Source organism: Varanus komodoensis, unplaced genomic scaffold, assembly GCF_004798865.1.
Source record: "Varanus komodoensis strain SLA01 unplaced genomic scaffold, ASM479886v1 scaffold102, whole genome shotgun sequence".
Taxonomy (NCBI): domain Eukaryota; kingdom Metazoa; phylum Chordata; class Lepidosauria; order Squamata; family Varanidae; genus Varanus; species Varanus komodoensis.
Window position 1 is genome coordinate 640,080 of NW_025335279.1, and position 14,850 is coordinate 654,929.

The 14,850-nt window shown below is 50.2% G+C and overlaps 1 protein-coding gene across 1 annotated transcript in view; it reads left to right on the forward strand.

The window, feature by feature from the left end:
• NOTCH4 (notch receptor 4) overlaps positions 1-14,850 on the forward strand; it is a 40,094-nt gene that overhangs the window by 9,389 nt on the left and 15,855 nt on the right. Inside the window, exons 5-14 of the mRNA XM_044419347.1 lie at positions 2,128-2,250; positions 3,117-3,272; positions 4,884-5,069; positions 6,567-6,674; positions 6,825-6,938; positions 8,672-8,873; positions 10,443-10,588; positions 10,759-10,911; positions 12,360-12,508; positions 14,035-14,122. Coding sequence (XP_044275282.1) covers positions 2,128-2,250; positions 3,117-3,272; positions 4,884-5,069; positions 6,567-6,674; positions 6,825-6,938; positions 8,672-8,873; positions 10,443-10,588; positions 10,759-10,911; positions 12,360-12,508; positions 14,035-14,122 — 1,425 coding nt within the window. The remainder of the gene's footprint in view (positions 1-2,127; positions 2,251-3,116; positions 3,273-4,883; positions 5,070-6,566; positions 6,675-6,824; positions 6,939-8,671; positions 8,874-10,442; positions 10,589-10,758; positions 10,912-12,359; positions 12,509-14,034; positions 14,123-14,850) is intronic.

Genomic DNA, 14,850 nt, shown 5'->3' on the forward strand with positions numbered 1-14,850 from the left:
TACTGACTGTGCATTACCTTCCAGGAAACAGGTGGCTAATTTAAGAGGACAGGTAAATATCAAAGTTTCTCTGAAGTTAATTACCTCCCCAAAAGGGGCAACTACTGGCACTCACCAAATCAAATGGTTCAAAGAGGTATTAACTGTTTCATGCCTCCAGCAATTAGCTGCCTTAGACAAGCCCTGCTGTGGCAGATTAGTGCCGTGAGCTAGGCATTCTCCCCCAAGCAAGAAAGACTTTCCAGCACTTCTTGGAAGTGTCTTTATGCTACATAGAAGACTCTAAGCATACACAAGCCTCTGAGCATACACAAAGAGATATTGAACCCCCTCTGCCCCCCTTTACTCAAAGCTTTGCTTATGAACCCTTTGGGGCCTGTCTCTGGAAAGAGGGGCGCTGTGGAATTGGGCACACCTGCATTCTGCTCTCTGGCCCTCAGGTCCAGGTCTTCAGGAGGGTGGTGTTCTTCATCCGAGAGATTACCCATTTCCAAATCTCCTCCCTCCCCTCCTTCTTCTGCTTCCACACGCCCCATGGGTGTCCTTGAGCTACTTTCATCCAGAGCAGGCTCAGACTGGTACGGAGAGACCGAGTCTGCAGGTGCAGGCCTGCCCTTTACAACAACAATTCCGTTATCAGAGTTTGAGCTCTGAGTTGAGCCTCGTCTGGTTCAGCCGACTCGCCATCAGCTTCAGCGTCTGAGCTGCCAGTCACACCAAAACAGTCAGCTTCTTGTGCGCACCTGGGAATCTCACCAGAATGCGCATGCATGATATGTAGCAGCATGCAGTGGGCCTGAAAGGACCCTTTTTGCTGATTAAGACACAACCTGAGCACCACAGGTGGCCAAGGCAGCAATCTGTTGCTCAGGCGACGTGTGAACAGTCTCGTTCTCTCTTCCATCCCTGCTTAAAATGCTGCATGTTGCATTAAATTAAAAACTCATAACAATAAAAGGAGTAATGTCCATCAAGCAATCAGTACTGCCAGTTATTAATACTAATAATGAGTATATTATTGTTGTTGTTGTTGTTATGCTTTTATTATATTTAATTACTAGTAGAGGGGGTGTCAGGAGAAAAGATGTAAAATCGTAAAAACCATGAGGCACCAGCAGCAAAATGTTGCAGGTGAAGTGGTTTCCAGGGGTCCAGCATCCCATTCCTCCATCCCTCGCTTTCCATTCTGCTCACCAGCATGCACCAAACAGCCCATCCACATCCCCTGCTGATCAGAGTCATCAGACCCGCACTGGGCAGTTTTGGGTTCCCCCTGCCCCTTAGGATGGTTCCCCCATTTTGGGGGTACTTCTGGAAGGACTTTTGAACTTTCTCCAAGCTTGTTCTTGCATGTCAATAGTGCTCTTTGCCTTCATGAGCAATGGGTTTCATAGGACCTAAACAGATTAAGAGCTCCATTATATCTGACGGCAGAGAGGGATGCTCTAGATACCAGAAAAAAATCTGGGACTCAGGCCCAAAGGACCAAAGAAATGCCGGGGTTTGCATCTGCTAGTATGCATATGATCTAAAGCAGCCTCCCCCAACTCTGTACTTCCCAGGCATGTTTGGACTGCAACACCCAGAATTCCCAGTCAATGGCTCTGCTGGATGGGAATTCTGAGAGCTGTAGTCCAAATGCTTCTAAAGGCCCCTAGGTTGGGGAAGGCTGCTCTAAAGCATCTCTCTCTGTATGTCTTGAAAGGGTATGGACTCCCAAGGACACCTCCATTCCTAAAACAGGAATGTTTGGGGAGGGCAGGGGGATTTGATGTCAAGAAAAAACCCCTCAGGCATAAAGATTCAAGGGAGGGGCCAGCAGGAGAGGAAGCCCATGGGAGCCAAAAGCCAGCTAATCCAGCGGGCTCAGATGTGAAAGATCAACAGGGCCTCTCTCCCTTTACTTCATCGAGTGGCAGGGCCAAGGGCCACCCAGAGATTCAGGGCTCCAATGGAAAGACTGGACCTTCGTTGGGCTATTCCCTAGCAGTGCCTCTGGACCTGAGCAAAGGGCCATCTGGTGCAGCGCCCCCCAGTGGCCCTCCAGGGAACCCAGATCTCATGCTGGGGGCCACACAGAGCCAGGTCCTCCAGGAACGTCTCTCATCTCCCTGGCTCCCCCTACAGGCTACACAGGTCAACACTGCGAGGTGAACCCAGACGACTGCGAGGGAAATCAGTGCCGCAATGGGGCAACCTGCCAGGATGGAATGGGATCATATACCTGCCACTGCCTCCCCGGCTGGACAGGTAAGGCTCCAGTCGCCCACCCTCCTGACAGTCCAAGCCAAGCTGTCCCAAACTGGTGCCTTCCAGGCGAGTCAGATGGTGCCAGGTTGGAGAAGCCGGCTTGGACACATTAAGCCCTCTAAACCTAAAGCCCCCCTTAAATGCCAAAGGGAAACATCACAACGCTGTCAAAGAGCTGCCACTCTCCCTACGTTCAAAAAGAATACACAGAAGGCCGGAAGCTCTACTTCCGTAATAGTCCAGTGTCTTCCTGCTGTGGTAAAGTATACACAGTATGGTCAGCCTGACTATTGTACAAAAGCTGCTTGTCTGTGGTGAGAACTAGAATCTACTGATTCAGCCCACAGGTGTACTGGCCGGAGCCCACTAAGCCTAGGCTTGGGACTTAGTCAGAGCCCGCTAAGCTTAAATAAACTTCCCGAGTTCAGCATGGTCGCCAGCCATGTTGGCCATTCGCTTCCTTGGCAGAAGCTGCACCTCCTTTGTCAACGTTCTACTTCCCAAACATTGCCGTTTGCATCCAGAATATTTTTTGCAAACACTGCAGAGTGTGAAAGCTCAGCCAGTCACACGGAGCTGCCGTGGATCAGGGTTAGGGACGAACAGAGGAGGAAGTCTTTACCTGTTGCATGCAGTTTGGATCATCCATTTTCTCGGCAATGACCTTTCCCTCTTTGGAAACTGGAACTTTTGTGAGGCCACCCCATTGCGACACTGCTGAAAACAGATGGAGGGCCTACAGTGCTTACGTTCAGGTTGAGGTGCACCAAAGGTCTGGGTTTTGGGGCAGGAGGGAAGGTGTATGTCTCTAGGGACCAGTTTATGCCTGGGGCCATTCTGCTAAGCACCCAGGTATGCTCCCCCAGGGCTCTTTTGCCACCTGCACGACGCCTGCCTCAGCAACCCGTGCCATCCCGACGCACACTGCGACACTGACCTCCGCACCGGCGACGCCGTCTGCACGTGCCAGCAAGGTTACGCTGGGCCCCTGTGCTATGAAGACATCAACGAGTGCCAGATGGGTAAGGCAGGCACGAGGGCGGGGGAGGATGCCCATCCAGGCCAGCACCACGCTGGCATGTGCCAAGCGGCCACACGGACAAGACCCTTCTGGTTGCACTGCTCCACATCTCCATCTTAGTCCGCTCGGTCATTTGCCGCTTGCTCTGGCTCGGGCGGCAGCGGTGGTGGGCAGAAGCCACGAATGCCACAGCCCTCTGCTGGTCAGGTGGGAGCAAAGAGGGGAAGAGCCGCTGGTGACAGTGGTGGTGAGGAGGCAGACTCACCGCGGTGGGTGGCGCTGAGGTTCCTGGCCCTCCAAAAGCGGGAGCTGGCATGAGTGCCCCTCATTATAATTGTGCCTCATAACCAAGGCGCACGTCCTGTTTGCTCAGATTTGTTTGGAGGCGCACTTGACCCTTCCATGCAAAAAAGGTTTATTTTTCCCGTGGAAAGAAGCCAGAAGAGACCTGGGCTTGGAGGAGCAATCTCCCACTGGCCCCATGCTTCGTCATGAGTGACTGGATTTGAGTGCACCTCCATGATGAGGAGCCAAGCCCAGAGCAGGGACTCCTGCAGAGAAGCAACAGCTCCAGGAAATCCCTCTGTATCAGAAGCCATTGAGTGTCCCAGCTGCATCCAGGGCAGGAGAATTCACCTTGCACATGGAGGGCCCCTCCAGATATTGTTAGATTGCAGGATCCTTGGCCATTGGCCATGCTGGATGGGGCTGATGGGAATTGCAGTCCAAAATATCTGGGCGGCAACAGGTCGGAGGAGGCTGGCAAAGAGGCTGGTCAAAGCAGTGGATGCTTAATTCTTACAGGAGTTATAGCCCTGCACCTCCAGCACCAAGTCGCCTTCCCGCTCCCTGCCCTGACTTGCGCAATAAAGCCATGGGGACCCCAGAGCTGCGGCAACAGTGCATGTGTGTCACCCCAGCATCCAGTTCATGGGGTGCTAGTCAGCCATTGGTTCAGCACCACCACAGCCCCCCTCTGTCCCTTCTCTACCTGGCAAATCTTCAGGATCTGCTGAAAACAATTTCAACACCCAGGCCTGCCCGGGTCTGCACTAGCACGCTGCAGAACTCACCCCAGGCTGGGAAGTTTTGCTCCTTCGGGATCAAAGCAGACATTGGTTTAAATCCCAATCAAGCAGCTACGCCTCTTCCTGTTTTCCTCTGCAATACCAGCATGTGCGCGTCCTGATCTGGATTGGGGCTCCTGGTCTACCAAAAAAGAAAAGAGGGAGGAACATAGTGGTGGGAACCTTAAGCCAGGTTAAGGGTCCAAAACCAATGCTCCTGAGTCCCCCCAAAAGACCACAGCCCCTTTCTCCGCCCATCCATCCATCATGTGATGTGAGTTCCCTCCCTTGGATCACTATGGTCCTGTTCTGACCATACTGCCCCTCCTGAGGCTTGGATCTTGTCCAAAGGAACTTTAGGCTAAAACAGAGAGGCATTTCTGGCTCCATCCTTTTGCCTTCAGCCTGACCACCCACCAGCCAAGATGCATTCCAGAGAGTGTCTCTGAAACAGCATTTGGTTTAAACAAGGCTCCACAAAGCCTTGTTTGCTCTGGCCCTGGAACAGCGTCTCCATTCCTTATCTGAATCCGCTTCCTCTCCAGGCGCAGACCCCTGTGAACACGGCGGGAGCTGTCACAACACACCTGGCTCCTTCACCTGCCGCTGCCCCGAGGGCTACACGGGCTCCCGCTGCGAGTCGAACCTCAACGAATGCTTGAGCCGGCCTTGCCAGAACGGAGCCTCCTGCCTCGATTTGCTGGGACAGTTCCAGTGCCTCTGCCCCTCCGGTAAGGACAGAGGTTGTGCAGAGTGCCCTTCCCCAAGCTGGTGCCCTCCAGGTGTGCTGGATTTGAACTCTCATCATCTGACTCCCACTAGCATGGAAAGCTTGAGGGAGAGTGGTGTGGTGGTGATTTTGGATTTTGGATTTGATTTGATTTGATTTGATTTGATTTGTATACCCCCCCTTTCTGCCAAGCGATGGCACTCAAGGCATTTTATTGAGCCGATTAAAATTGATGTTAAACAGTACACTAAAATGCAGTTGAAACATAACCAATGCTGGAAAACACATATTAAAAGGCAGCATGTATTAAATGCACCTTACCTACAACACCCATCGTTGCAGAAGCCATTCCTTGCCTGCTGGCAAAAGGGCTTCAGGAAGGGACAAGCCCAGACTTCCCTGGGAAGGAGTTCGGTGGACTGGGAGCACCTGCCTAAAGGCCCTCTGTGGTCACCCCCAAACATGCCTCTAAAGGCTTCATTCTTGAAAAAAGGGCTTCACTTAGAAGATCTCAGGGACTGGGATTGATCAACGCTGAGCTGTGCATTTCATATCTGCAGGAATACAGGGGGCTTTCTGCTCTTTGAAAAGCAAGGGGTCTCATCCCTTCTTGGACCCACATTTTTTTTAACTTTTCATTCATCCAAAACCTGCTGATTGATTTTTTTTTTATTTGTAATGTTGTTGAGTGAAAACAGGGGCAGAATTTCTCTCTCTAGCTCAGCCTCCAGCACAGTCCAGAGGTTTTGCACCACAGCTTCAATCTTTTCTGACTACTGGCCATGCTGTATGGGGCTGATGGGAAATGCAGTTCAAAACAGTTGTGGGGGGGGGTGTTCTAACCGCATGCCATTCTTTGCTGATTTTATCCCTTCCTGCTACTTCCCTGCCTCGTGTTTGTTTGTTGTTCTTTTCATGCATTAAAAACTGCTTAGTTTTTCTTTATAATTCAATCCAGCACATGTTTGCTCAGAAGTAATTCTGCGGAGCCACATCCTGGAGAAAGGGTGCAAAAGAGAACTCACAAGGCTACTGAGAACTAAGTTCCTTTCTGTTCAGTAGGACTTGAGAGTGATAGGACTGCGCCCTTAAGTTACGTATTTCCTCCACCCTTCTTCCTCGGACAGAGGTAGTCATCTTGTGTGACTAGATATTGTGACTTAAATGCCCATCATCCATCACCACTGACTTTGCTGAGAAGGGCTGATGGGAGTTAAAAGTCTGAAACGTCTGGAAGGCACCAGGCTGGGGAACTGCAGCCGCTGCCCAGTGTTCCAGTGAGGGGCTTTCTCAGCCTTCACTGGAGATGTGAGAGACCAGCCCTGGAGCTTTCTGAATGTAGCAAGTGCTGTGCTGAGCCCTTCTTGGAAAGCACTGATTCTGGGATTCCCTGTGCTCTTCTGGGTTCAGTGCTCTTCACTGCTCAGCACACCACCGTTTCTACCCCCCCACACCCCCCATAAGGAGCTCTTCCCACTGGAGACTTCTCTCCCTGCAGGGTTTGGTGGGCCACTGTGCGAACTGGAAGAGTGCACTTGGGATCGGTGCCTTAACGGGGGAACCTGCCTCTCCCAGAGTCACGGAGTCGCCTGCCAGTGTGCCCCAGGTGAGTGAGGTGGACAGGTAGAGAGTCCGGCTCCAAAACTGGAAGGGGATCGCCAAGGGTCTCTGAGAGGGTGGCCAGCTAGGTAATTTTAGACCTGGAACTTGAATCCTGAGATTTGGGACGCACTGACCTTTGCCCTGCTCTTGTTAGGATTTGCAGGACCCCGCTGCAAGCGAGAGGTGGATAGCTGTATCAGCAGTCCCTGCAGAAATGGGGCCCAGTGCCAGAATTCAGCAGGCGCTTTCCACTGCATCTGCCCCCAAGGTAACTCTCTGGGTGTGGGTGGGTGGGTGTGTGTGTGTGTGTGTGTGAGAGGGAGAGAGAGGGAGGGGGGGGGGGGGGGATGGAATAGGCCAGATTCAGGAATGTGGGGGCAACTAGGCAAAACCTATTAATGTACTTTGAACTGAGGGGTGTTGAACCTCAGGTGCAACCAAAATACTAAAAACACCAGCCTATCATAATTCAAGGCTCTTGTTGCCAGTAATTCAGCCTTGGGAGAGAAGAGGCAATGCACTGGAATTGCAGCCTTCCAGAATAGGGGAAAAGGCACACAATCCAGGAAACGGCCAGTGATCACCGGTTGGGGTGGGGCAGAGGAGGGTTCATGGCCATTTAGGGGACCCCAGAAGGCTAGATTTTGCCTCCCCTCCTGAGCCCCTCTGGCCACAGCTTAAGTGGTGAGGTTCAGCAGAGGAAACCCACCATGTGAATGAATCAGAGTGCATTTTATGAGTAGCAGTATTTTTTAAATATCATTGCTTTTCTGTACTGTCCATACCCAAAACTCTCTGGGTGGTTTACAACATTTAAGTCTCCCATCCAGATTTCAATCAGGCCCAACCCTGCTTAGCTTTTAAAATTAGGCAGGATCAGGCAGATGAGGCTGTATGGAAGAAGTAGCATCGCTCCTGAAGTTATCTAGGAATTTTCTAGGAGCTGTATTTTAAAAGCATAGCTTAAAATTAGGGCCTGCTGACAGACAGCAAAAGGATGAAGGTCCACCAAGAAAACTTACAGCAGGAAAGTAGGCCCTACCATTAGAAAAAGTAAAGCAGTCCATTTAGGGTTTATTAAAGAGTAGGAAATAATACAACATTAATGTATTTTGCCACAAGACACACTTGTAGCTGTTCTGCTTGGCTGCTGATATACCTTGGCTGACTTTGAGTGCTGAGCACCTGATGTGGGGGCCAGGTGTGGGGGGAGACACCATTTGTTGAGCTAGAAAGTCTTGGGACCATCCTGAGAAAAGGATGAAATCCAGAAGCATGATTGGCAGTCCCTGTCTTCTATTGGTGCCCCCCCCCCTGCACAACCCTCAGGCAGCAACAAATACCTGAGCAAGGATACAGATTGCCTGGTGCTGAATCTAGCCAAATTTCAATTTCCCTCCATACTCCAGAGAGATGATAAAGTTCATCTAGCTCAGACAATTGGGTTATAATTTATTTATTTTAATAAATCAATATTATTTTTTATTATAAATAATAATGACAGCCTCCCATGAATACCAGATGCTGGGATCAGCCCAAACAAATTTACAAAACATGTATTGAGTATCTTGTGAAATTCCATTTGATTTTTGAGGGTTCTCCTTAAAGGGATGGATCCCCCCCCCCCGATTTAGATCCTGCCTTTTTTCTACAAAGGGCTCAAGGCAGCTTACATCATTCTCCTCCTCCATCTTATCCCCACAACAACAACCCTGTGAGGCAGGTTGGGCTGAGAGTCTGTGACTGGCCCAAAGTCACCCAGTTGGCTCTGTGGCTGAGTGAGGACTCGAACCCTGATCGTCTGAGTCCAGGTCCCAGTCCCATGCTCTTAACCACTGCACCACACTGGCTCACACTGGCATTTTTCCTAGCTTTCTGCTTTTTTTCAGATTCCAGGATAGACTGGGGTTGGGGGAAAGGCACAGGTGGAAAAAGCAGAGCAAGTGTGGACTGAGGCCAATTTTGAGGCAAATAATGGCACGAAGCCTTTCCCATCTGCAGGTTTTGAGGGATTCCAGTGCGAGAGAGAGGCCGATTTATGCCACAGCGCCCCCTGTGGGCATGGAACCTGCATACATGCCCCAGGCTCCTTCACATGCGTCTGCTCTCCAGGCTACACCGGACCTTTCTGCACAGAGCTCAGTGACCCCTGCTGGAATTGGCAGTGCCTCAACGGGGGCAGCTGCCAAGGAGCAGAATCTGGGTACGATGGGGGTGGGACGAGGCCCGATCGCCAGATGTTGTCTTTGCTAATTTGGCTTCGATTTTAAAGCTCATTCTGAGGAGCGCTTGAAATCTCATCTCATCATTTTCACTGCAATATTGCTTCGTATATGGGTCTTGGGGAAGCGATCACAGCTAAGCACCCATTGGCATTTCGTGAGATAAGGAAAGTAATTAATGGGTTTCCCCACTGCAAAGAAGCAGTGTCAATTCTCTCTCCCTGCTCTACAGTTAGAGTTGCATAATTATCCGGTTACAACTCTTGGATCAGGGCTAGTGGCAGGGTTGCATTCAAGAGAAAGCTATTGCTGCTTCTTTGGAGTCTTTAGGAAGTATCATCTGTGGTATACCGCCTCTCTTTCTCTTCATATCCAGGGTGCTGCCACCCATTTTCACTGGTCCTGTTCCAAGGCCTTTGGCTCTAGACTGACACACAGAGATTGAGCAGGTAAAGAGTTTTTGGTTTACTTGATTTCCTTCTCACAGAACGCTTCACCTGTTGCATTTCTGTGGGTCAAGTTTAAAGGCAGGACCAGTGAGTGGGAAAAGTGGCAGTGCTGAGAGGGGCTGAGGAATCTGGCCATTTCAGCTCCTCATCATGCTGCTCTTACATTCTCCCCAATATTTGTTTAGAGTTCAGGTGCATATCTGTGTGCATTTTATGTACATTTATTCTAATGAGAAATGTATTCTAATATGTATTCATAAAGAAGGCATGTTCTTCATATAGAACTTGTACCAGTACACACCTTTTCTGCAAGCCTTTTCCCTTAGCATAACTGAATGCCAATTTCACATGCATGTACATTTTCTGCACACAAAAATGCACACTTTAAAAAAGAACTTACAGTATAAAATTTGAAGAATAAATTTCAAGGGACACTAGAATTTCAGTTTGTATATTGGTACAAAGCTTCAGGATTACAAAAGTTTGCATTAATATGCAAATCAAGCAAAATCTTCCCCATTACCCAGGCCCTACAGTTTCATACTTTCAAACCCACCCGTAGAATTTCTCCCATGAGCCAGAGTTTGCTACTTTTTCTATAACCCCAGGGTCATTCACAGTAAATAAACCTGGAAGTATTAAGTGGAAGACTATTTCGCTCATTACTTATCTTCATGCCAGGAAAAAGGTTCACCTTACTAGGATTTCTGGGTGTGACACTGCCATCGGATCTAGACCAGATATAGGAACAGGGATTCCAATCCCCAGCAGTCTGCAACCAAACATCTGAGAATCCAAAATATCCTATGGCCCCTCGGATGCTGTGCTGGAACCCTAAGATTGCTCCCTAAGAGACTGAGCTATGAGCTGGGAAATTCCCAGTTTGACTCTCGCCATTGCCACAAACCCATTACGTTTCCTTGGGCAAGACACCCTATCGGCCTTCGACCCTCCATCTGCAGTAGGGGTAGGTAATAAGACTGAGTTGCCCTCCAAGGTTTTTGTAAGCAGCACAACTAGATAATGTACACAAAGCTCTTTGAACTCTTGAAACTACTGTGTAAATGTTGACTGGTAACCATTCAGTGACTCTTCCTGCAGGCCTCACTGTGTTTGTCTGCCTGGTTGGACAGGCTGGGACTGTGGCACTGAGATAGACGCCTGCAATTCCAGCCCCTGCCACCAGGGGGCCACATGCCTGACCCTCCAAGGTGCCTTCACTTGCACCTGCCCCAGCGGCTATGCAGGTAACCTGTCCTTCATTCCTATTGCCCCCCCTGCAGCTCCTCACCTGGGCAGCCCAACTTCTTCCTCAAACAATTTGAGGATTTCCCTCCAGTCCACCCCTACCCCATGATAACACCCTCCTTTACGCACGCTGCACCTGTTTCCTCCTGCATTCCCTTCTGCTCTCCAGGTGCAACTTGCAGTGAAGATATAGATGAATGCAGGTCAGGCCCGTGCCTCAATTCTGGAACCTGCCTTAACAGTCCTGGAACTTTCCGGTGCCTCTGCCCCAAGGGTTACACAGGGTCAAAATGTCATGTCATCCTGGACCTTTGCGCAGTCTGTAAGTATGTGTTAGCACAGCTTGTTCAGAATCTCTGAAAAGCTACTGCCAATCAAGAACTTTGTGTATACGTGCAGACCCCCTACAATTTAAGTACTGCTGCTGTCACCAAGCTCACAGCCCCTGAATATGCATTTCAGTAACAAAATACTGCTGGAGTATTATTTTGTAGAGACGATGAGGATCGTGAAGACAATGGAAGATTAATCATGAGCAAGCTAACAGCTCATCTTATATAATTTGGCCCTATCCTTTGCCAATGCACCACCAGCAGTAGGAAGGAAACCCAAGTTTTGATTATACCAAACTGAAACAGGTCAAATTTGCTGATAAATTCTAAAAACAGCAGTTTGTGCTCTTTAAGTCTGTGACCCTACGCATCTTTTGTGCGGAGCAAGCCACAGTGGCTTAGAGCAACCTCGATTGGTGCTCATGGTTCATTTTTTTGACCATGATCTACCTGACAAGGAAGTGGTTTCTATGTTATCATGGTTTCCGTCCTCCCTGCTCAGTCCTCCTGCTGTTGGCCTGTATCCCACCAGCCACCACACATGAGACTCAGTCCTGTTGTGCGTTGTTCCCTGCCGAGGTTGCCTGCTTCTTCCTCATTGGTCTGCACATGGAGGCAGGATGGCTGGAGTGGCTCTTTCCAGGAGGCTTTGGGGTCCTGGTGCACCAAGACCATGGAAACCATGATCTTAGGCTCAGATGACATAGCATGTCATGGTGGTTCAGAGAAACCACGGAACGGACCATTGTTTCTTATGATGCCTACTGGCCAGATTTGCCATTTGAAATTCCAAGATTGGGTTCAGGCAATAGCAAACCATCAACGGCTTGTCATGCTATCTGTACCCTGCCATTCAGTGGGACTTACTTCTGAGTAAACAGCCTCAAAGGCTGTCACAGAGAGGACGGTCAAGATCTCTTCTGGCTAATAACAGAGTGTAGGACATGAAATAATTCAAGTTGTGACAACCCAGACTCAGGCTAGATATCAGGAAAGGCTTCCTCACTGTCAGAGCAATGCGACAGTGGAACCAGCTGCCTAGGGGGGTGGTGGGCTCTCCCATACTAGAGACATTCAAAAAGAAACTGGGCAGCCATCTGAGTGGGATGGTGTGAACTGGTGTCCTGCAATAGCAGGGGGTTGGACTCCATGGCCTTCTTGGCCCCTTCCGACTGTACTATGTACGGGACTGAGCTGCATACAGCTTTTTGTGCCCGCTCTGTTTCTGTCAGTGCTCACTGATTACAGGAAGAAATACAGGGGGTGAAGCTTTACCCTTTGCAGCACTGCCGTGCTGGAAGTAATTGGTCAATATGCTGAAACTCTGCCTTTCATGTTGTTCTTCAAAGTACTTGTCCATGCTGACAGACATAAAAATTGGCACCCCTAAACATGTTACCAAATGAGAAATCGATCTACTTTATTCTTGCTACAATAGACCGCTGTGGAAATGGAGGCCGCTGTGTCATGAAGGAGTTTGTACCCCACTGTCTGTGTCCCCCAGGCTGGGGTGGCTCACAGTGCCAAGAGAAGACCGTGCAAAATGGAGACAACTGCACGGATCTGGCAGGAGGGCCCAGCTGCCAGGTGAGCTCAGGAGGTACAGGTGGGCCTGGGGAATACCTGCTGGACAGGGTTGCCAAGTAACTGAGGGACAAAAAACCCTCCAGCTCTTTTGCCCTTTTAAAGTAGCTGGATCTGCAAGAACAATCCAGAGAAACTTTTCACAGCTCTTTTGCACCATGCCTGTTGGCCTTCGGGTGCCTCAGAGCTCTCTTGGCTATCGTGCCGCCTCTGCCTCTCTGCCTGAGTAATTTAAATGTTCAGTCAAGCCACTCCTGTTGTGCCAAGGTTGCATTCAAGCCAGGATGGCTCTGACCCTTCCAGGCTACCATGTCCCACCCTCTAGGTGGGACTTTGCACTGGGTGGCTCTTCTGACCGCTAGTCTCTTTGATCATTGGAAGAGGGTCACTGCACCTCCCTTTCATCTGTGGCCTAAGCCTTGGACCTCTGATTCTCTCCTCTTCCTTTTTTCTAGAAGCCTGCTTTCCCATGGGTTTAAGAAGGACCTTTTTGGCTCTTCTCTGGTTGACCTCCTCCTCATCACGGTCGTTCCACTCTACACTGTTCCTTCTCTCTTCCCATCTCCTCCTAATCAGCCTCAGGCTCAGCTCCCAGTTGCTTCTGTGGTACATCTGCAGAGCTGTCGGGCTCAGCTCAGGCTCCAGCTTGTCTCCCATCCCACTTGTCCAACTTTTAACATCCACAGCAGTGATGAACAGAAAATAGGTCTCCCAATGTCTTGGACTTCACGTTCCAGCATTACTGACCCATGGACATGCTTGGGGCCGGGGCATCTGGGAGTGGAGGCCCACAGCGTTCCCTACATGGAATGGCAGCCTTATAGCACAAGCCATCCATTCAGCCCTCTGGAAGAACAGCCTTCTTTGTCAGCCTGCTGAATGGAGACGTAAAAAGAGAGAAAGAGGGACGGATGGCGAAGAGGGAGAGGGTGGCCTTCCCTTGTTGACTGTGATCCTGAGCATTGCTGGATTAGGCCCTGCACACCATTTGAATGCAGCCCCAGGGGGGTTTGCCTCCAAGGGGATGCTGCTCTCCATAAAAGAAAGGTTCCCCCACCTGTGGTCCCACTCCATGGCACTTGTTTCTGAGCAGACGTCCATCAGTCGCGCTGCAAAGTCCGTTGTTTCCTTTGATGCCTCTGCAGCGCTTTCTCGTCAAAGTGCAGTCATGTCTCTTTCATTTGATTTGTGTCACTTCATTATATATTATATAATATGTCTTTGGTTCATCGATGCTCTGGAGGGCCATATCGTTGGTGTGACATTTTAATATTGCTATACATTTTTAAAAAATAAAGAGGACTCTTCCAGGCCTGTAAAGACCACCAGGCAAAGGCTTCAGTCCCACATCCACTTGGGAGTAAACCGCACTGAATGTAAAAAATTGTTCTTCTGAGGAGGCCAGTAGAGGATTGTGGCCTTGACTGCTTCACTGAGACAACAGTGATGGGAAAGGGTTCTGCTTCTTCTGGATATTTCACTTTGAATAACAGTTGCTACAAACCAGCTCTGGCTCCTTCTGGTTGCAGTGCCTGCCTAAGGAGATGTGTCCAAATGGAGGAACTTGCACCAAGACATCAGGCGGATTCCGCTGTGTGTGCCCCCCAGGGACCACAGGTAAGCGGGAGGAAGGCTTCCCCACGGGCAGCAGAAGCCCGCACAAGAGGGCTGCCCCCCGTCACGCCGCTTCCAGTGTCACTGGCACAGTGTCCCCAGTGGCCAGGGGCAGAACCATTGCCCTCGCATCCTGCATGTGCCCATTCTGAAATGAAATGAGGGTCCTGGACTAGCTCGGTGTCCAGTCTGATCCAGCAGGGCTCTGCTTGTGTTCTTAGAAAGGCTGGGTTCACATTCATGCGAAGCAGCCACCTTTTGGGGTTTTCACCTTCGTGTGCCTGACAGTGGGCTCATGGTGGCAAGTCCCTTCTGTCCTGTTGGGCTCGCGTATACGCGCAAGCAGCTGCCCGGTTCGATGCAACCTCAAGCTCGATAGTGAAGAGGAGATGGTTGTGGAATCTCAGCATGTCCAAGCAGCAGACCAGGGTCAGGGAACATCTGAGAAGAAACAGAGAAACAGTGAATCAGAAGGGGTCTCCCGGGCCAGCTAGTCTGACCCCCGGCTTCAGCCAGCTTTGCTGATGAAACACCTACCATGTGCATGACCAGCCTGTCCTCGATCACCTTCATCAATGGGGCTTCAGGCACCTCCTGTGGAAGCCCAGGAGGCCGTGTTGATCTACCCATGGGAAAGGGGAGCTAGGAGAAGAGAAGTAGGGCTTGGCAGTTCAAGCTGATGGGAGTCTTCCAATCCATGGGGAGGAGCTGGAGCTGGAGGCCAGACACCT